The sequence below is a fragment of the Pocillopora damicornis genome, chromosome 3 (assembly GCF_964200805.1).
Source record: "Pocillopora damicornis chromosome 3, jaPocDami1.2, whole genome shotgun sequence".
In the NCBI taxonomy this organism is placed as follows: Eukaryota; Metazoa; Cnidaria; class Anthozoa; order Scleractinia; family Pocilloporidae; genus Pocillopora; species Pocillopora damicornis.
The window spans coordinates 876,695-895,173 of record NC_142672.1 but is presented as its reverse complement, the minus strand read 5'-3'; the positions used below and the strand labels follow the sequence as shown (position 1 = coordinate 895,173).

The 18,479-nt window shown below is 35.0% G+C and overlaps 1 protein-coding gene across 1 annotated transcript; it reads right to left on the bottom strand.

Moving 5' to 3' along the window:
- Positions 1–726: 726 nt before the first annotated feature.
- Positions 727–17,767, bottom strand: LOC113674058 (serine/threonine-protein phosphatase 4 regulatory subunit 1). Its single transcript, XM_027190532.2, has 22 exons — positions 17,682–17,767; positions 17,561–17,617; positions 17,328–17,445; positions 17,082–17,185; positions 15,375–15,514; positions 14,652–14,712; positions 13,633–13,718; positions 12,981–13,085; positions 12,357–12,422; positions 12,155–12,205; positions 11,771–11,878; positions 11,086–11,285; positions 9,968–10,628; positions 8,449–8,634; positions 8,187–8,306; positions 7,789–7,830; positions 7,047–7,147; positions 6,368–6,488; positions 5,949–6,064; positions 5,239–5,399; positions 3,859–4,382; positions 727–3,188 (listed from the first exon to the last, which is right to left on the bottom strand). The coding sequence occupies exons 1-22, from the start codon at positions 17,686–17,688 to the stop codon at positions 3,135–3,137; spliced, it is 3,189 nt and encodes a 1,062-aa protein (XP_027046333.2). The 5' UTR covers positions 17,689–17,767; the 3' UTR covers positions 727–3,134.
- Positions 17,768–18,479: the final 712 nt, after the last annotated feature.

The window sequence follows — 18,479 nt, the reverse complement described above, 5'->3', positions numbered from 1 at the left end:
GAAATTTTATGGATGTGGCTGCTAGACGTTTCTTGACATAGCAGGTTTCTATTAAGCTATAAAAAACACAATCTATGTGAGATCCTGCTGTTAATGAAGGTTACATGTAAGGTGATTGATGGTGAGTAGCTCTGAAATGGCCTTCTAAAACTCGGACATCAAGTTGACAAAAGACAAAAACTCAGATAACCACATTTTTTAATTTCTTTTCCACACACAATATACAGAGCAATTTGCAAAGCATTTTCTGAGAATTTCTTGAACACCTGATAATTGGGCTTGCATACAACATCTGAGACATTTGTGCTCTCTAAAGAAACAATTTTCCTTAACCATCCTGGGTCTTCCTTCAACTCTGATCCTTTAATTAACCCTTCATGCACTAACATCAGTATCTATTTCCTCCACACTCCTCTCTACAGATTTTATTTGGTACTGATGATGAGAATTTGTTTAACAATCAAAGCTTCTTACGTTGGCAGTCATTCCTATATTCTCATTATCTCACTGAATTATTCAACAGAAATATAGTAAGGAGAAACTAAATGTTGGTCACTCTAAGAGTTTCAAAGATTGAAAGAGATAATCCACAGGTTGTCACTATGATTTGCGTCATGAAGTTTACGAAACCGTTGGTTGCCTAGTTGTCTGTTACACAGGAGTTGTGAGACGAAGAACTGTTAGGGGAGAGAGCTGATCAATAGAACAATTACTGAAAACTATAAAACTGGTTTCTCATTTTAATCAGTTACACATACTCAATATAAACAGTCTAAACAATATAACTTCATTCAGCAACCAAATCAATCTAACATAACTTGGCCATATTGTAATTAAATTGGTTGTCCCAATACCAAAAAGAAAGTTTTCTTTCAATAATGCTGTAAACATGAAATATTTATGTAAGAATTATATACTTGGAGAATTTCTTGTTTATTATAATAATTCTTCAGTTCGAATATTCAGTCCAAAAATAACATAAGTATTAAATCTGCAGTTATAAAAATTAAATTCTTAAAGTTTTAACTTTTGTAGTCTCTACTTTAGGATGTAAATTGGAAATGAATTAGGTATACAGTGCTCAGGTATAAAAACTCAATGAATGAACTCCAAGATAAACTTATAATTCCTTTCTGAGGATAGAAATTTCTGCATGAACTTGTGTAGGACACTCAGTCTAGCCAGGTGCAAGTGACAGATTGGGACTCCTGTTCCTGTAGAGCAACCCTTACACAGATTATTCTGCTCTCAATTTTGAAAGTCACTGACCATCAGTGCTGTAGCTCTCCTCTAACAACAAAAGACTCAGTATCAAATGACATTACTATTTATCCCAAGGGCAAAAACTTGGTCATTAATTGTAAAAAAATGTCAACTGCTAAACCTTGCATTAGAAAAGGAGCTACCCCAGATGCAAAATTGACCAGAAAGTACAACATAGCCACTTCATATCACCACCACAACTAGCCTTGTCTAGAAATTCAAGTCATCAGTTTTTTTTTGTATGTCATTACTTCAATCAATATTTGACCTGGGCCCAGTTGTTCAAAGGGCAGATAGCACTATCCGACAGAAAAATCACTATCACATAGATTAATCTTACCAAAACATACTGCGCTACCCAGAATATAACAATTTATCTGGTGGATGGCGTTATCCACCCTTAAAAAAAAAAAAGGCCTGGTTGTTTGCCACTGTCGTAACACTAATCCCAAGTCTGCTACAGTTAAATTCATAACGGTTCTTGTCATCCTTGGAGCCCCTTTTTCATCATATCAACACTCCCTAATGGTCTCCGTAGCTAGTCCCACAATGACAATAATGAGAGTTTGTGAAGATCAGGTAATTTAACATGGTGATCAGTTCCTTAATTCTCATGGCCATAACTTGATGCCAATCATTCTTAGGGCTTAATTAAAGGTTGTTTAATGCAGAATAATAAAAATTAAGGATAAGAAAGCTTGTCAATGTTTCATTAACAACCCTTTGACTTTTCTTGTTAGGTCTGACTTGATTAGCATCTGAGTACCGCTATAAAAAAGTTGTTAGGATCAGATTTCAGAATTTTACATTCCTCCTCACGTGTGTAAAAAAAAAACAACAATGAATGAAAACTTCAAAGCTACTTCCATGATTTAGGGATTTTACTCTATAGTCGCCACACAAAATAAAGAAATTGCACTGTTTAATAGGGTAAAATTCCTAATTTGCAGCAAAATATGATAAGACCAGCTCAAGCCATATTGAATTCCTGAGGCTGAAATGCTAGCAAAGATTGAGTACCTTGGACAGGCAATTCTGATGTCAATGAGCAAAACTTTGAAAGGTTAAGATATTTCATAATTTTTACCCCTTAACTGACTTTTAAGTTGACAAAATGGACATCTAAACTTTCCTCTTTTAATATCCAATGTGACACTTAGGGGAGTTGTACACAATTGCTACTAGATTTCCTTTTCTTTTTTTGTTTTTTTTGCTTAGGTTCATTTCTGAAAAAGAACAGTGTGCTTTCATAGGATTTGACATGGACTTAAAAACATTTTTTCCAATCTACCTAAAAGAGCTATGTAAACAACTTGGTCAGCCTGGAAATAAGAGAACATGTTTCACAAATCAGGAGTTTTTTTTGGCTACTGAAATATGAATTGCATGATAACTGTAAAATAAACTTGGCTTAAGATACAAGAATTTATTAAGTTCAGTCATAGAATATACATTCAGCCTGGAATGGTGAGAAACAAAAACAAAAGAAGAACATCTAAAGCAACATATCTAAAAATTCGGAAAAATCTTCTGTGAGATACATCAACACTGAAAATCTTAACCCAGAAGACTATTTCAATCCATTGTATGTACAATACATTAAGGAATTCATCACAAATGCAGTTTTCATCAACGTTGCATAATTATTTATTACCTGCACTCATTTCCATAAATTAACACCTACCCTAGTGATTAATATTAAAAAATAACTCCTTGGAAACCACTCATTTGTTTGTTGCTCAATTACATGTTCACTTAAAACAAAGCAACCAGGAAGATTTCCGATAATTCAAACATACACTTGCGTGTGTAATTTTCATTGCTATGCAAAATATTTTAGAAAATGTATAATTGCCATCTTTCGTGTTACGTCAAAGCCCTTTGCCTTCTGCTTCTTCTGTTGGATCTGATGATTCAATCAACTCCTGCAAGTCAAAGAACAGAGAACTTAAGTTTGGCACAGAAATAATTAAGGATAAACATTGTTTACCTCTTGGTGTGGTCATTTTTAATGGTAATTGAAGTAAGTGGAATGTATTTTTTTTTTCCGAAATCATAAACATGATTTCAAAATCAAAGAGCATGATGCACAAACTTTATTTACAATTAATTACATTGCTTTGAAATAGCAAAATTTAATCACCCAAATACAACATATCACTCAGTACAAATACCTCATTGTCCTTATTCAAATACTACAAGGAAGTAAATTCCTCCACTTTTTTGGTTAAAAAAAAAAATTTAAGGACAAGTAGACAAAATTTGCCACACAATTGCTTCTTTAACTATTTTTGTCCTGCAATTTGATTGGTTACTTCCTTAAAACCTTAAAATCTGATTTTTTTAATGTTAATTTCTCATTAGCTTCAATTTGAAGCAAAAAGTTGGCAAAATACAGAAATAAATTGCACTGCTGAGAGAAGATTACAAGAAGATTACGAGGATCATGTGGACTTAACAAAAAATTTAAATTTCATGGTATAAAATGTATCCTGCCAGTACCCACTTAAAGCACTGGATGAGACAAAATTAAATACAAAGATTTATACATTGTCAACAACAACACTTGGCTTTAACAACCTTGATGATTAGTACCTCAATAGAGCACTGTGGTTCCCTTTCCTCACCACATTTCACATCCTTATCAAGTTCTTCAGATGTGTTGCCTGTATTTGTGAGATCTTGAGATTGTAAATCTAACCTCCTTTCATCTTCTTCAAATTCAAATGCTGTACTTTCCAAATTTGTACCAAATACAGTTGCAGAGGATGACGACTCTTCTAACGTTGTCTGATGAAAGTCCTCCAACAGTTCAGTGTTGTTAAAAGTTTCAGTTTTATTTTCTTCATTTATGGTAACAACTTCATTGGCTCTGCTTTCCCCTTCATCATTGGGTATAAGATTTTCAAGTTCGCAATCTTCTTCAAGAGCATAGGAAACTTCTTGTAAATCATCCTGAGCACTGTCCAAACTTGTCATTTGACCCTCATATGTAAGATCTAATGCATCTTCCTCCACCCCAGCAAAGTACCTAACATCCCTGTCTGGATCATATTGAAGCCTCTGCAGAGCAGAAAGAATGGCCTCTTTGCCCTCTGCATCATTTTCTTTGAATAGCTCTACAATAATAAGAATTCAAAAAACACACACAGAAAAGAATTGAGAGATTGCAAAAAATCATATGACAATGATGACTGTTACAACTTGTTAAAAAAGGAATGCATGTGCACAACTGTTGCACACCACACTGTTCCAGGGATAAAACAATTTCAACGTAAAATGTAATCTTCTGTGCCATAATGGTGGCAGTACTTTTGAAAGTCAGGTATCACCTTCCATATTTATTAATTTCAATCAAATTGAGTGAAATGTATCAAATAAGTAGAGTACTAGTAGGCTGTTACCACCAACTAACAAATATTGAAAATGCAACATCCCTTCATTTTCAATATTTGGCTTCTAAAATGTAAAATATCTCAAACTAAAGAAAATCTTGTCAAAAGAACGTAACACTTAAGCAAACAGCACCATAAATAGGTATGCACCTTCACAGTTAGGTTTATTTCCCTACATAACCAGTAACTTCAGAAATTACAAAGTTTCTGGTTAGCAGAATAACAATAATATTATATATTATATTACCAGAATATATATTTTATTGTGAACATTGCAGTTCCTATATGCTAAATACAAAATTAAATCCAACTTGACCAAGGTTCATATTAGAATGAAATGGAGGGGGAGAACATGAACTTAGGCTATTGCCTGCAAAGTGTAGGGTGTCAACTTAATATGGGATCTCCTTGATACAGCATTTGCTAAAATTCCAAAAAATTTCAGTCATCTCAACTGAACAAATTTGTTTTCACTGAGCACAAAAAAAAAAAAGGTAATCATAAAAATATGTATGTCCTTCTAAAACAATTTCAGATGACATGCTATGCATAAAAATTACTTGCAACAAATGTACTATACCTAAGACTGTAACACTCTGTGACAAAGTCCTGGCTAAACTGAGTCTCACGTTAGGTACAGGATCAGAATGGAGATACAACAAGCTTGGTAAAAACTCTTGGGAGAACTGTTCCCCAGTTTCAACATTTTCTTCCAGTAAATTTTGGCAGAGTTGTGCATACCTGTGAAATAAAGACAATATATTAAGTAAAGTCTGGAACTTTTTCTCCATCTACTAACCACATAAGTATGCAAAGGACAGTTAAGCCCAAAAATTCAAATGACAGCTCATTGCATGTAGAAGAAATATTAATCTTTCTTGAAAACCCTTGAATCTACATGCTCAATGTATAGTCAGATTTTAAATGAGTCCTACCAGTAGATATCTCCAGAAACTCCTTATCTATTGAATTTTATTTTTCTCTTCTTTTTGGTCTGAGGTACAATCAGACATCATGAAAAGGAGAAAAAGAGAAGATCACTGATCACCTTATACAAAACAGAATTACAGCTGTGGTGATAAAACAAGTAAGAAATTTAACACCAAAGGCTGCTCTATTAGTGTTTTTCTTGTGTACTACAAGAACTAGTGGTTTTAATGTACACAGGCACATTGTTGGGAAGACCCAATAGGTCAGAAAAATGAGTGTCTAATATTTGAGCCTCCAGTAGCAATCAGCTTGAAGAGTCTACTGATCCAAACAATGTGAAGTGTTCATTTAAAGACTCACGCTTGTCTCCTGGTCCATTGTGGGCTGTGGGCAAATTTATTGATGATGTCACAAACAAACTTATGAGCAGGACCATCTTCAGTGCAGCTATGCAGCCTTTGAAGTAAAATGCCAATCTGAAACAGGCCATCAAAATCAATATTACCAACATGTATTTAGCATTAGAGTAGAGTACAACAGCTTTACAATCAACAACAACCACCACATATGTTAGACACAACTTTCCACATCCAAAAAACTAATCTTTTTTGGGTTGAGCAGTTTACTCCTATTGCATTTTGTATAAATGCATTTTCCTCAGTACCCAGCCAAATCCCTGGTTAGTCTGCCTTTTTGAGCCAGCGCCTTTGCCCTCATTCTATCTTAAGCACTATTTAAAATCTGAACGAAAATTAAACACCAGAATGTATAACACTCACCAGTTTAAACGCTATTGTTCTGACATCTGCCACTCTGTCTGTGGCAAGTGAGATGGCAATAGGACAAATATACTGCAGAACTTGTTTAGGTTCATATATTTCACATAGAGACATGAGTTGCCTGAAAGGAGATCAAACCATGTTAACCCTTTACACCCAAACACCAGTATGCATATTCTCCATACTGCTCTCTCTGCATTTTCTAAGGTGCTGACAAAAAGAATTTTTTTAACAATCTAAAACTTCCTTGGTAGCTGATCATTTCCTTCATTCTTATACCTTAATGTTTGATTCATGGGTAACAATGTGAGAAGAAATAAGATGCTAAGCACTGTTAGGGGTTCAAGGTTTACAACACCACTCCATTTGAGAACATCAAAAAACTCTGATGATACCAATCCCAGTTTTTGTTGTTAAACCATCCAAGTTCTTTCTTTTGTCTTCTTACTAATCTATTGCCATGCAGAGCTAAACTAGACTTGATCACCCACTAGCAGTTCACATATTTGAACTTAAGTGAAGCTTGATGGAAAATACATGTCAGCATGTTTGTTATTTGACAATCCATAAGGTGATTTTCAACTCGCTATTTTGCTTACATGTCCATACTGTTAAGCAATTTCCTTAAAAACTAGGAATTCTGCCATTGTTATAACATGTTCAATAAGTGAAAACTTACTCTGCAAGCTCAAAACGAAACCGCCAGTTTCTGTTATTATCTGTTGTGAGAAAGTCTGTGAGCATGGGAAGATAGTCACCACTTACATCAGATGGAAGAAGCTGCAATAAAAGAGAAATAAGAATTTACTCAGACACTAAATGCACCAAAATAAGTACCTCCCAAGGATCCACACAAGTTGTCCTGAAGTCCTGTTGGGTAGCTTATCAGTATACACACTCAACCCTTTGGCTCCCAGGGGTGACAAGAGAGGAATTTCTCTGCACATCATCAATAACTTCATGAAGTCAAGGTGATGAGAAGATAGAAAAATATCAACGAGGGGATGGTTTTATTTAAGACTAAAGTCTTGCGCTAACATGTTTGTACCTGTATGACAGACAGTGCAAAGAAATGAGATAAAAAAAACTTTGGAGTGAAAGAGCTGGGGGATTGTCTCTTACATAAGAAAAAAACAAAAACAAAACAAAACAAAAAAAAACACCTATGAAACCTGGTTAACCCTTTAGCACCTAAAAGTGATTAGCATCTAATTTCTCTTTACTATATCACCCCTGAATCAGACATGAAAGTCATGAGAATGGAGGAGATGATCACCAACTAAAGCAACTCTTGAATTTTAAACAAATTCTCCCTGTCAGTCTCTTTGGAAATGGATGGATAACAGTAAGGAAAATATGCATACTGATGTTAGGGTGTAAAGGGTTAAACAGTCAATTAACCATATGCAGAGTGCGCTTACCTTGATGAAGTCTGCTAAATGTTTCAGTACACCTATTCTCACCTATAAAAATTATAGGGGGTTACAAATTTAGAAAATGCATTTCACAAATCAAAGCCGTTTTTTAATTATTTGGAGCATATCTTAAAATGAATTTAATTTCTACAGAAGTCAGACAAATTTAAAAGTACATTGTACATGCAAAAGTTACACAGATATGGAATTTCAAAATGTACTTGGCAAATTAAAACAATTAAATAATTACTTGGGGCATATCTTAAAATGAATTTAATTTCTACAGAAGTCTGTGAATTAAAAACTTCATTGTACATGTGGTGGAACTCATGTGACATGAAATGAGTCATCAGATGAAAAGCAACAAGGAAATAGAGGTACAAAATTCTGTCAACATCTCTAACCTCATCCAAATCCTTGAGGAAACTGTTAAAAGTAGGAACTAACTCAATGCGAGTGATTTCACTTCCAAGAACTAGGGCTAACTCATGGATGGAGAATGCTAATGTTCTTCGAACTTTCCACTGCAAAACACAAATTTCATATTAAGAATTCCAGGCAAAAAACACCCTCAATTACACTGCTGACTTGAAAACAAGGAAGAAAAACCAACCTATTTATAGTGGAATTTAATATTAATTACTCAGAATTTTTCTTTGATCCTACCTGCATATCTGCAATAAGCATTTCAAATGTGTCTCTAAGGCATGGCCAGTTTTTACGTCCCAGAGTAAGTGTCACTGCAGGTAAACTGAAAGCACAGTGCCGTACTATTTCTGTGTCAATAGTTTGGGCTTTGGCTGGTTCAGTCATGGATATATAGTGATCAAGGAGAGTTTGAGGAATAACATGCTAAAACAAAACACAGTTTTATGACAATCAGTAGAGAGTTAACGATACAAATCCATCACAGCAAGGTGAAGTGAAATACTCAAAGAATCATTTATTAATACACACAGCTTGTAGAACTTAGTCCAGAAATTTAGACTGCAACAATTTCTTTTCATTGGCTGTGGCTGCGCTAAGATAGTTAACTGGGTTTATTTTTTAGGGACTCCAAAAGACTTCACTTGGTGAAAATCCTGCCATGCATGGCTTTTGTAGAGAGCACTTTGGAATGAACATCCAGTCCTTTTAAGCCCTTTGCAGCACTTTTTCACTATTTGTGACTCTTGCTTCTGCGCAGCAGTATACTGACAGAGAATAATGTGGCAATTGAACTGTGGTGCCTGAGTAATGTAACTTCTTGTTGTGGCTTTGTTACCAGATGCCAAAAAGGTCATTTCAATTGAACCAAAACTCAGCAGTTAAAAAATCTAATGTTCCTCAATTAATACCGATGGTTTCTGTTAACCCAGTTCTGGTTCATTAAAAAAATAACCTAAAAAGAACAGCCCATATCACGATTTTTCAGTAACACTGTTAAACTCTGATTGATTAATTGGAAATAACCTGGTTAACTCATCTACTGTGGCCATGGCTATTCATCAAAATTAAATGAAATAAATTACAAGTATATTTTGACCTGTAGATGATAAAAAAGAGAAGATATTTTCCTCACAAAAAAAAAGCGCCACAAAGAAACCTGAGAATTTAAGGCTTTTGCAGCATTGAAACCCATGCCTTCCTGATAACATTTGAACACTGCTACCAAACAAAGCAAGGAAGCCACATGTTAAGAGAAAAGCAAATTTAAGTGGAATCTTTATTCCCATGAAAAAATCTGAACACAATCTGCACTCATGCATTAAAAAAAAAACAAACTAAATGCAACCACAATAATCTTTGTCATATTGAAAAAGGTGAAAGAACTTACTAACCCTTAACCCTATAACTCCCATGTGCGTGACCAAGACAGAATTTCTCCTTACAATATCAATACAATATCAACCAGATGAGTGATGAGAAAAAAGAAAAATATCAATTTGGGGATAATTAGTTGATCTAATACTAAATTCTCTGAACTAACATAAGAATTGTATGGTTGACAGTAAGGAGAATCACAAATTTGATCTGTGAGTTGAAGGGTTAACAAAAATTTCTGTCATGGTAATCATTTCAAATATTTCATCGCACATTTTCCATTGATTAGGTCATTTAAGAAAACTAATTTGAACCTTCAACCACAAAAAAATTTACAAGACAAATCAGTTCAGTAATGCGAATAATATTTTGAGAGTTGTACCTGAACAGGTGGTGCTGTTATGTGATCAGCAATAAGAAGATCATCATCAAATGAAGAGGTATGAGTTAAATTGAGCTTCCTGTAATCATCATAATCAAACTTTCCAAGCCCATGATCCATGTGAAAGTCATCAGTAAGAGAATAAAGAGGGATTCCATCTTCCTCATCACTGTCATCATCACCATGCATAAATGCCAACTTTGGATGACGATGATGATGTTGGTTAAAGGCGTTGCTACGATGTTGTGTCTCCAGCAAACCACTTGTTTCTCCTTCATGCAATGCATTGGTTCCAGGTTTCAAGTCTAATTTGTCACTTGCACTTTTAACATTTTCAACAGTTCCTACATCTACATCATCTGCATCTAATTCAACTTGAGGTAAAGGAGTCCTCCAATAGAGAAATGAATCAAAGTACTTATCATCAACCTCATCAAGATCCGTTGTCATGTGCTTGTCACAATTTCTTAGTTCTTTTGAACAGGTTTGAGCAACAACATCCTTGTTTTGTGCAGCATGTGATTGCTTCTGTAGGTCTTGATCATTTGATATGATTTCAGGAGGTGAAATATAACCAGAATCTGTGGTGCCAGCCTCAGGAGATGCTTGTCGTTCAGTTTGATGCCTGTTTACTTCTTGGGATTCTCCCAAAAGAGTTGCACTGGAACAAATTAAATATTGTTACTTCTGCCGTGCATGAATTTTGTGGTTCAAAGTTACATGGGCTTATTTAAACTCAAAGGTGAAGATTTCCATTTGAGTAGGGAACAACAGAAATGAACTGCAATGGACAGATCATGCTATTACATGCTAGAATGACTGTTGTAAAGTAGAGCCAAGGTTTTACCATTAAAGCCTGAAGGGGTTAATTACCTGACTCTTAAATATACAACAAGTACAAGATCGAGATACAAAAATAAATAAATAAGCTATTTAAATGAATGAACACAAGAGAAGTACACAAACTAAACAAACTAAAATTATGCAGATTCCAACAATGACTACTTATATTCTCCTGCATGGATTAAAAAACATCCCTGTCAGCATATGAACACAAGTTCACTAATTATTCAAACACAAAGTATTTTAACTGCAGGGTTAGTACTCTGTTCTCTTACTCTTCATTTAATTCCCCACTTGTAGTTTCACTAGAAGTTGGTTCTCCCTCTGTTTTAGTTGGGGATGGAGGAGGAGTTTCCAGCTCTCTCTCAGGTAAAGCAGTCAAAATACCATCCTCATTTATGTAAAAACCACTATCAGCTGGGTCTGCAAATGTGGAAATAAATGGTCCCAGGCTTTGATATGCTGCCATTTGAACCTGGAACAAAAGTAATCAATCATGATTTTCTTTTTTTTTTTTTAATTAAGAGGAAGTGTGCTAATGATGGGTGACAAGAGGCCAAAGTAGATGCATATCTGCATGTGCTCATGTGCTCATAAAAGTGAAATTCTAGGCAGTCTCTGTTATTTTTCACACTTTTTTAAAGTAAAAATTTCACATGCATGAGGAAGGCAAGCGGAAAGCATTTGAAAAGCATCTGTATAATGTTAATCCTTTTGCACTCCTTCTCAAACAGTGCTTTCAACTAAATGAAAAATCTTACTCTAACACAAGAACTTTAAGGCCTTGACAGTGATTTTTTTCACTGCAATGATTCAGACTTCTAAATACAACCATCCTAAAGAGCACTTTAGTATCAAAACCCTGTGTATACTGCATGCAAGTCAGCTAGACCATAAAATCAACAATAAATAATCCTACACAAATGATACTGATCATTCAGCATGATGGTATGTACATACCCATCTTGACTTGTCACAGAGCAAACTAACAAAAAACTGAGAGAGCTCTCTTTTCCTTGTTTCTGCTGGACTTGCACTTGACACACTCATGTAACACTCAGCACATGCCTTTATTTAAACAGGAATGCACATGTTAGCAGCTTATTTAATGTCAAAATCTATTTTAACTCCGTTGTTAGATTACAACTGTACATGTAATATCTAAGTGTGAACCTTTCATACTATAAGTAAGAAAGTGAGAAAGAAAAAAGCAGGCCAAACCCTTTTTATATATAATACCCCAACCAAGAATGATTATCCTATGCAGTGTCTGGAACAAAAGAAAATACAGAGTATAATGCAACTAGTTTTACTTCAAGATTGTAAACTTGGTGACAGACACACCTTCCTAACACCCCAGACTCCATCTTGACACAGTTTGAAGAAGACTGGAAGCTGTAAAAGAAACAAACATCTTTTACAGTATTGCAAAATGAAGAATAAGTTTAGGGATGTGATAAGAGCCACACATTCAGTCAATGATTACACCTGAAGCTCCCTACACAATTTTTCTTTTAAAATAAATTTCATACACCCAGTTTCTTACCATTTTTTCATTGGTAACTTCTGGTCCAAGAACACTGCACATCTCACCAAAGTTTGATGCACAAACCTGAAGTACATGAAAAATCACTTGTGAAAGGAATTTTTGGTGAAAAGCAGAAGATAAATTAATGCACGAGTGTACCACTTTAGATGAAATCTTTCAGTTTGCACAAAGCAGCCATCTTCTGATTCCCTGCCATAATACTTTTAACCATACAGTTACAGTACCTCCTGATCAAGAAGCTATCTTGATCGTTTTCAAAGATAGTTCAACTACTAGGCAACACAATGCTACAGTTTGAAAAACCTACAGAGACTTCTCTTGTCAACCAAAGGTAACTTAAAAACTGTAAGATAGTGTAATGATCAACACACACACACACACACACACACACACAAAAAACAATACAAAAGTTATCTACACCTTAACTGACATTGTGTATTTGAACTTGCTAACAAATTTATTCATCACTTTATTACACCATTCATGATGGGGCCACACATGCAAAACTGAATCAACAATATTGCTTGAAACCAGCCATGAAAGTTTTTCATATTTGGACTTTATTCTGTCAGAATGTGCATGTCACTAATGATAAGTTTTCAACAGTTCTTTGCATCATACCTTTCTGACATGAAACAGAGGATCAGAACAGAGAAGTTCAAATCTTGGTAAAAAGTATCTCTCTGTAATGTCTCTTCCAACAAGCGGAGCCATCTTACTCATCAACTAATTAGCAAACAAAAACAAACAAAAAAACACATGCACACAAACAAAATTATTGACACATTTCACAATGTAAAACTATTAACTAATGTTTCAAATCTGTCTTAATTCTCTTATCAGGTGAAATCTTTAACAAAAGCAGTTTTAACTCAAGGCAATCTGAGAGGAAAGTAAAAGAGATCAAATTTCAACCGAGAGAAAGGCCTGAAGTTTTAGGAGTAAATGGAAAATATCCACAACATTTTTATAACTAAAACTTTTAAAACTTAATTAATACTTTTCCTTCATGCAGCTTGTCTAAAATCAATGTAAAAAAGGGGGTAAGTTTCTAAAGAAACTGTGGTGCTGCGTCAGTGGGAGAGCATAACGAGGTTATTAAGTGTAATCAACTGAGTTGAAAATGTAAATTGACCACTTGAAAAAGTTTAAAGGCTGATGTTTCGAGTGTTTGCCCTTCATAAGAGTGATTGGAGGAATTGTGGATTGTGTGTGGGTTTATATGCAGAAAATGGAGCTATGCTATTCATGGAAATATGGTGACAAAACTTACAGCCACTGCTTCAGATCTGAAGTCGTCATTACTCTCCCCAGCGGTCAACTGGAGAAGAACAGGACAGACCTGTTCCTCAACATCCTCTGAAAAAGAAATGTCCCTTTGAGATATTAGAATTATGTACAAGTACGTGAATGTAAGCAAATTTCAAAAATCTACAAACTAAATATGACTTATATGGCATGAGGTCTAAAATAGCTAATAGTTAATTTACTTTAAACATTTCACCACAAAACATGTCCTTATTACTAGTTTAATGGTGTTCTCGATTCATTGTGCTGAAGTCTTACCACTTTGCACTTTGTTAATTAGGAAAATGCAAATAGGTAATACTCCAGCCCTTTGAACCAGATGAGTACTTGTTTCAAGACATGACTATTACTGTTAGGCCAAACTGGATACACAGAGGTAATAAAAAAAAGGCATTCACATTCTAGGCTCTATAAGCAAAGCTATAGTGATTCACAAACAATGGCACAAACAATGATGTTAACCAATATGTTATTTAATTACCATGTTATTTAACAAACAAGTTATCTAACCAACACTTAATTTACTTAACTATAACTGTTTCCTAGAAATATTAATCTGGCACTACTTGCAAAGAAACCTAACCTAGGGGAGCTATCAGGAAAACCTCTGCTTTATTACGCTCCCTGATTCATAAAGAAACATTAGCATATTGATACTAGAAACACATTTTGAATTAATCAACGATACTGTAAAATAAAAGAATTATTATAATTGAATTTTAGTGATCTATGCAAATAAAGCATTGTTTTGTCTTGTCTTGTAAATGGTTTCTATTAGGTTTTCTTGTTGTTAATGTTTTATTTTCTTTACCAATTATTGTAATCAAAAGTCAAACTGTCACTTATCTGTTACATAATTATATACGTGTACTAAGAGTTGACTGAATTTGTTACCAGAGCAAACCTGAATATCAACCCAAAGAAATAAATAACTCAGAAGCAAATCAGGAGTAAAATGAAATGAATAACAAGATTTGTTTTCACCTCTTTCCACAACTTCCTGTTCCAACAGAACCAATAGGGCAGCCTGACTTGTTTTTCGAACCTAAATATCAAAAAACAAAGCAATAACAACTTTCAGTTTTACACATAAAATCAAAGGTCTCTTGGGTCAACCAGCACATTTTCATTAGTTGCAAGAGGCTAAAAAGGAATTATAGTAAAGCTAATTTCCAGCCAATTTAAAGCTGTGTCTGACACGCCAAGAGAAAAGTAATATGAGTGGCATTTCCTCTCATTTAAAGAGATTGCATCATAATATACATGTATTTAAACAGCTGTATAGAGTCTCAGAAATTACTATTAATAGCTGAGAACCTTACACACACTAAAAATATTACTGAAAAAAAAAAAAGCAAAAAAAGGAACAGCAAGGTTAAAGTGAAACAGTTGAAAACATCTACATTTTTCTTGGTTCGTGTATTTTTAGAAAGGTCACTTCATCTAACAGTTTTATCCTTATTTGACAAACTTTTTGTACATGAACATACATGTTATTCTTTGATTTAAAAGTAATTATTCTCTTTTACAATCTGTACTTCCACCAAGGTAATGTTCTCTGGAAGGTCTTCCTTCGTCCACTCAAATACATACATCCAAACTATCAAAAACATTCAGGATCACTCCATTTGCTCAAGCAATAATTCTTTATGGCAAATCAAAAATGTCAAGAGGCTTAAAATGGAATTTACTCTGAATTTAATCTACCTGATTGTTTGAATCTGTCAAAAACCGCAGCACAATGAATAAAATGTACTGTGGCACAGCTTCCATCATTGAATGATGCTCATAGCAGTACACAGCTACATGCGGGACTTGCTCCATCAGCTCCACTCTAACAGATGGTTCTAAAAGATAAAATAAAATTGTTGTCAAGTATTCCTGTTAAGTCCTGTTTCCTTATCATGAGGGTTATCCACAAATATTTCCCCAAGTTTCCCACTCAGATTGCTGGTACCTCTAATTACTCTTTGATAGAGGGGGACACATTGAATGATACTGAAGCTTCTTGCACTAACGCAACTAATAGCAAGCACTAGGTGTTAACTAATACAATGTACTTGTGTACCCTTTTTCACATTTGCACAAGAGTTTGAACAAATTTTTCCATAAGTGGCTGCTCCTGGTAAAATTTATAGCTGTGCAGTAAAGCAAAATCCAAACAAAAAAGCCTGTTCCTGGGCCTAAAAGATGGCAACAAGAGGTGGGGGTATACCACCCCTTACTGGCTTTTAATGAAACCTCTGCATTTGGGCTATATTTCTTCACGCCACTTTCCTGTCTCCCATTAAAAATGTCACTTCACAACCAAGCACTCTATGTAGAAATCTAGGAAAGATTTTTTGGATAACCCATGCAATTCATAAACAAAGCCATAGTTCCAAAGGCAATCTACTATTTCTTTATCCAAGAACTGTATGCATGGGGCTGTGCATGCATCCTGCCCAAATCTGTGTATGGAATACAAAATAGCAGCTTCTTTGCTGCTGCAGTCATGTATAGTTGGATAATACAAGTAGTTAATACCATGACCAGCATAAAATCTTAGGGTAAGCTCATTTTTAACAATTTCAAACCATAACAACCCAACAAATTGGTTTAGACCCGTCTTAATGAGTAAATCATTACATATAAATTATGACTTTCTTGTTGTACAACCACACTAAAGAAATACAATGATATTATCTTCTGAAAATGCACTTAGCTTATCTTTTTAGACCATGACTAATATTTAAATTAAATACAAGTACACATTCGTCAGAACTACGTAGCTGAGGTGTCAATATTTTGATTGTGAAATAATTCTTTTATTTGTCTAGGCTCTTCCCAAATGCAGCTATTCCTTACACACATGTACAGATGGACAGTAGCTACGAATAATTGTGAATTTTTAAACATATCTTATCTTAAAATCAAATGATCGTGATTCTAAATAGCTGAGGTTTTCTTTTATAATCAACCGACTCTTATTAGTGGAATAAAATTGTAATTCATTAGCGGGATCAACATAAACATTGCCTTCATTTTGTTTAGCAAAATTTCAAACACGACGAGACGAACAACTGGGACGAAAAAATACATGCTATACTTCTAAAGTCTACCGTATGGCTTAGTAATAATTATTTCACAGTCGACGAACAGATTCAACTACCAACAATTTTTTATCACCTTTTCTTCCCTTCAAATATAGCAAAAGCGTAGTCCGGCCTTACCCGCTGCGATAAAGAGTTCAAAATTGTACACCGCAAAAAATATGGACTCCGCTGAGATGGGTTAAAAATAAATGATTCTTCCAAGTTCAAACAAGATTAAAAACTAAATTAGAAGCTTTTCTCGAATTCATGACATGCAGAGACCGTTATCTCTAATGTGGGTTCTTCACGCGAAACTAGGAGTTATGTATGAAGGTCTTACCTATGTCGTCCGATAAGCGAACCATTAGCCTCAACACATGATAAACTTCTTCCTTCGCCTTGCTCGCTCTTAAAGCGTCCTGACAACATCTAGCTGCCATTTGTCTACAAGAAAATTGTTGCAAATAAAATATTTGATTAAGGAAGGTTCAACAGACATACGAAAGTACAACAAGTAGACGTGGTTTTTATTCACACGTGCAAAGCAGATCAGAGCGGATGCAGGCATGAACTTTACCAAACTTACCGATTTACGATTATGTCGCTCAACATAAATCTTTCCATTCTATTGAGAGGACTCATTGGTTCTTCAGCGGAGGCATAACAGTGTAATGACGTCTCGTCTTGATCCATCTCATATCCCTCTGCGAAATCAAGATATTGAGTAATACGTTACTTTTGAAGCGTGAAACTAACGAAAACCGATGCGTTGTAGAAAACGAATGCCGCTTTTCCAGGGAGATTTTAAACAAAACGTACCATCTTCTTGGTCCTCTTCTTCTGGACCATCAGTATTCTCTATGTGAAATTGTATATCTGAAAAGAAACGGATAATTAGTGCTGAAATGGGACGAATACCTCATCGGAATTCAGAACCTACCCGCCATCTTGAGCGGCCACCAAACTTTCTTCCAAACATGGCTTCCAGTCACGTGACTGACAAGTCGTACCAGGCCACCCCTGCTGAGTGGTCGTACCGTCTGAACCACTCAACCAACGTATTTCGACTTTATCTGTTTCAAATATTTTGTTTTTCAACCAAACAAAGTTCAGTCTTTAAGTTTTCTTACAGTTTCTGTACTGGAAAGTAAAGGAAAAAGGAGAAGAAAGAAGGGGGATGCATCTCGGTTTCATTTCTAATTTTCAGTCTTTGGACCTTTGAAAGGTCCTTAAAGGTCCGTGGGGGGCACGAAAATGGAGATGAAGCTCCACAAATTTCCTTAACAGAATTGATAATATTCGCGGATTTTTTAGACTTGAACTCCTCATAGATGTAAGGGCAAAGTTGGGTAGCAAGGGCAAATCCTTAGGATTCGCTTGTGCTCAAAAAACTTATCGCGTGCCATGTAGAAAGCTAAGCAAGTAAATCTCCACTGATGAATTCTCATAAATTTCCCAAGTGCTAGAGAAACGTGCAGTCTCTTAAACATCAGACGAAGATTTTCGGCAAAACTTTGATCATGTCAAATATTTCTGTAAATTCATCAAATGAGAGCTAGGACATAAGAGAAACGTCAATCGCCTCTCATTCCGACAAAGTCTGGCCAACATTTATCAAGAACGCGATGAAACCCATCCTTTGATATCGTCAAACGTCTATTATAATTAAATATTTATTTTTGGAAACAGTGATTAAGGTAAAGAAGGCTTGTTAATTTTTGACTGATTCCAAATGAAT

Bases quoted from the DNA above. Each gene is read 5' to 3' on its own strand.
- LOC113674058 (XM_027190532.2), bottom strand. The intron at 15,515-17,081 runs GTAAGACCTTCA...TTTATCTTTTAG, and splicing joins TCGCTTATCGGACGACATAG to AACCATCTGTTAGAGTGGAG. The intron at 10,629-11,085 runs GTAAGAGAACAG...AATTTGTTCCAG, and splicing joins AGTGGGGAATTAAATGAAGA to TGCAACTCTTTTGGGAGAAT.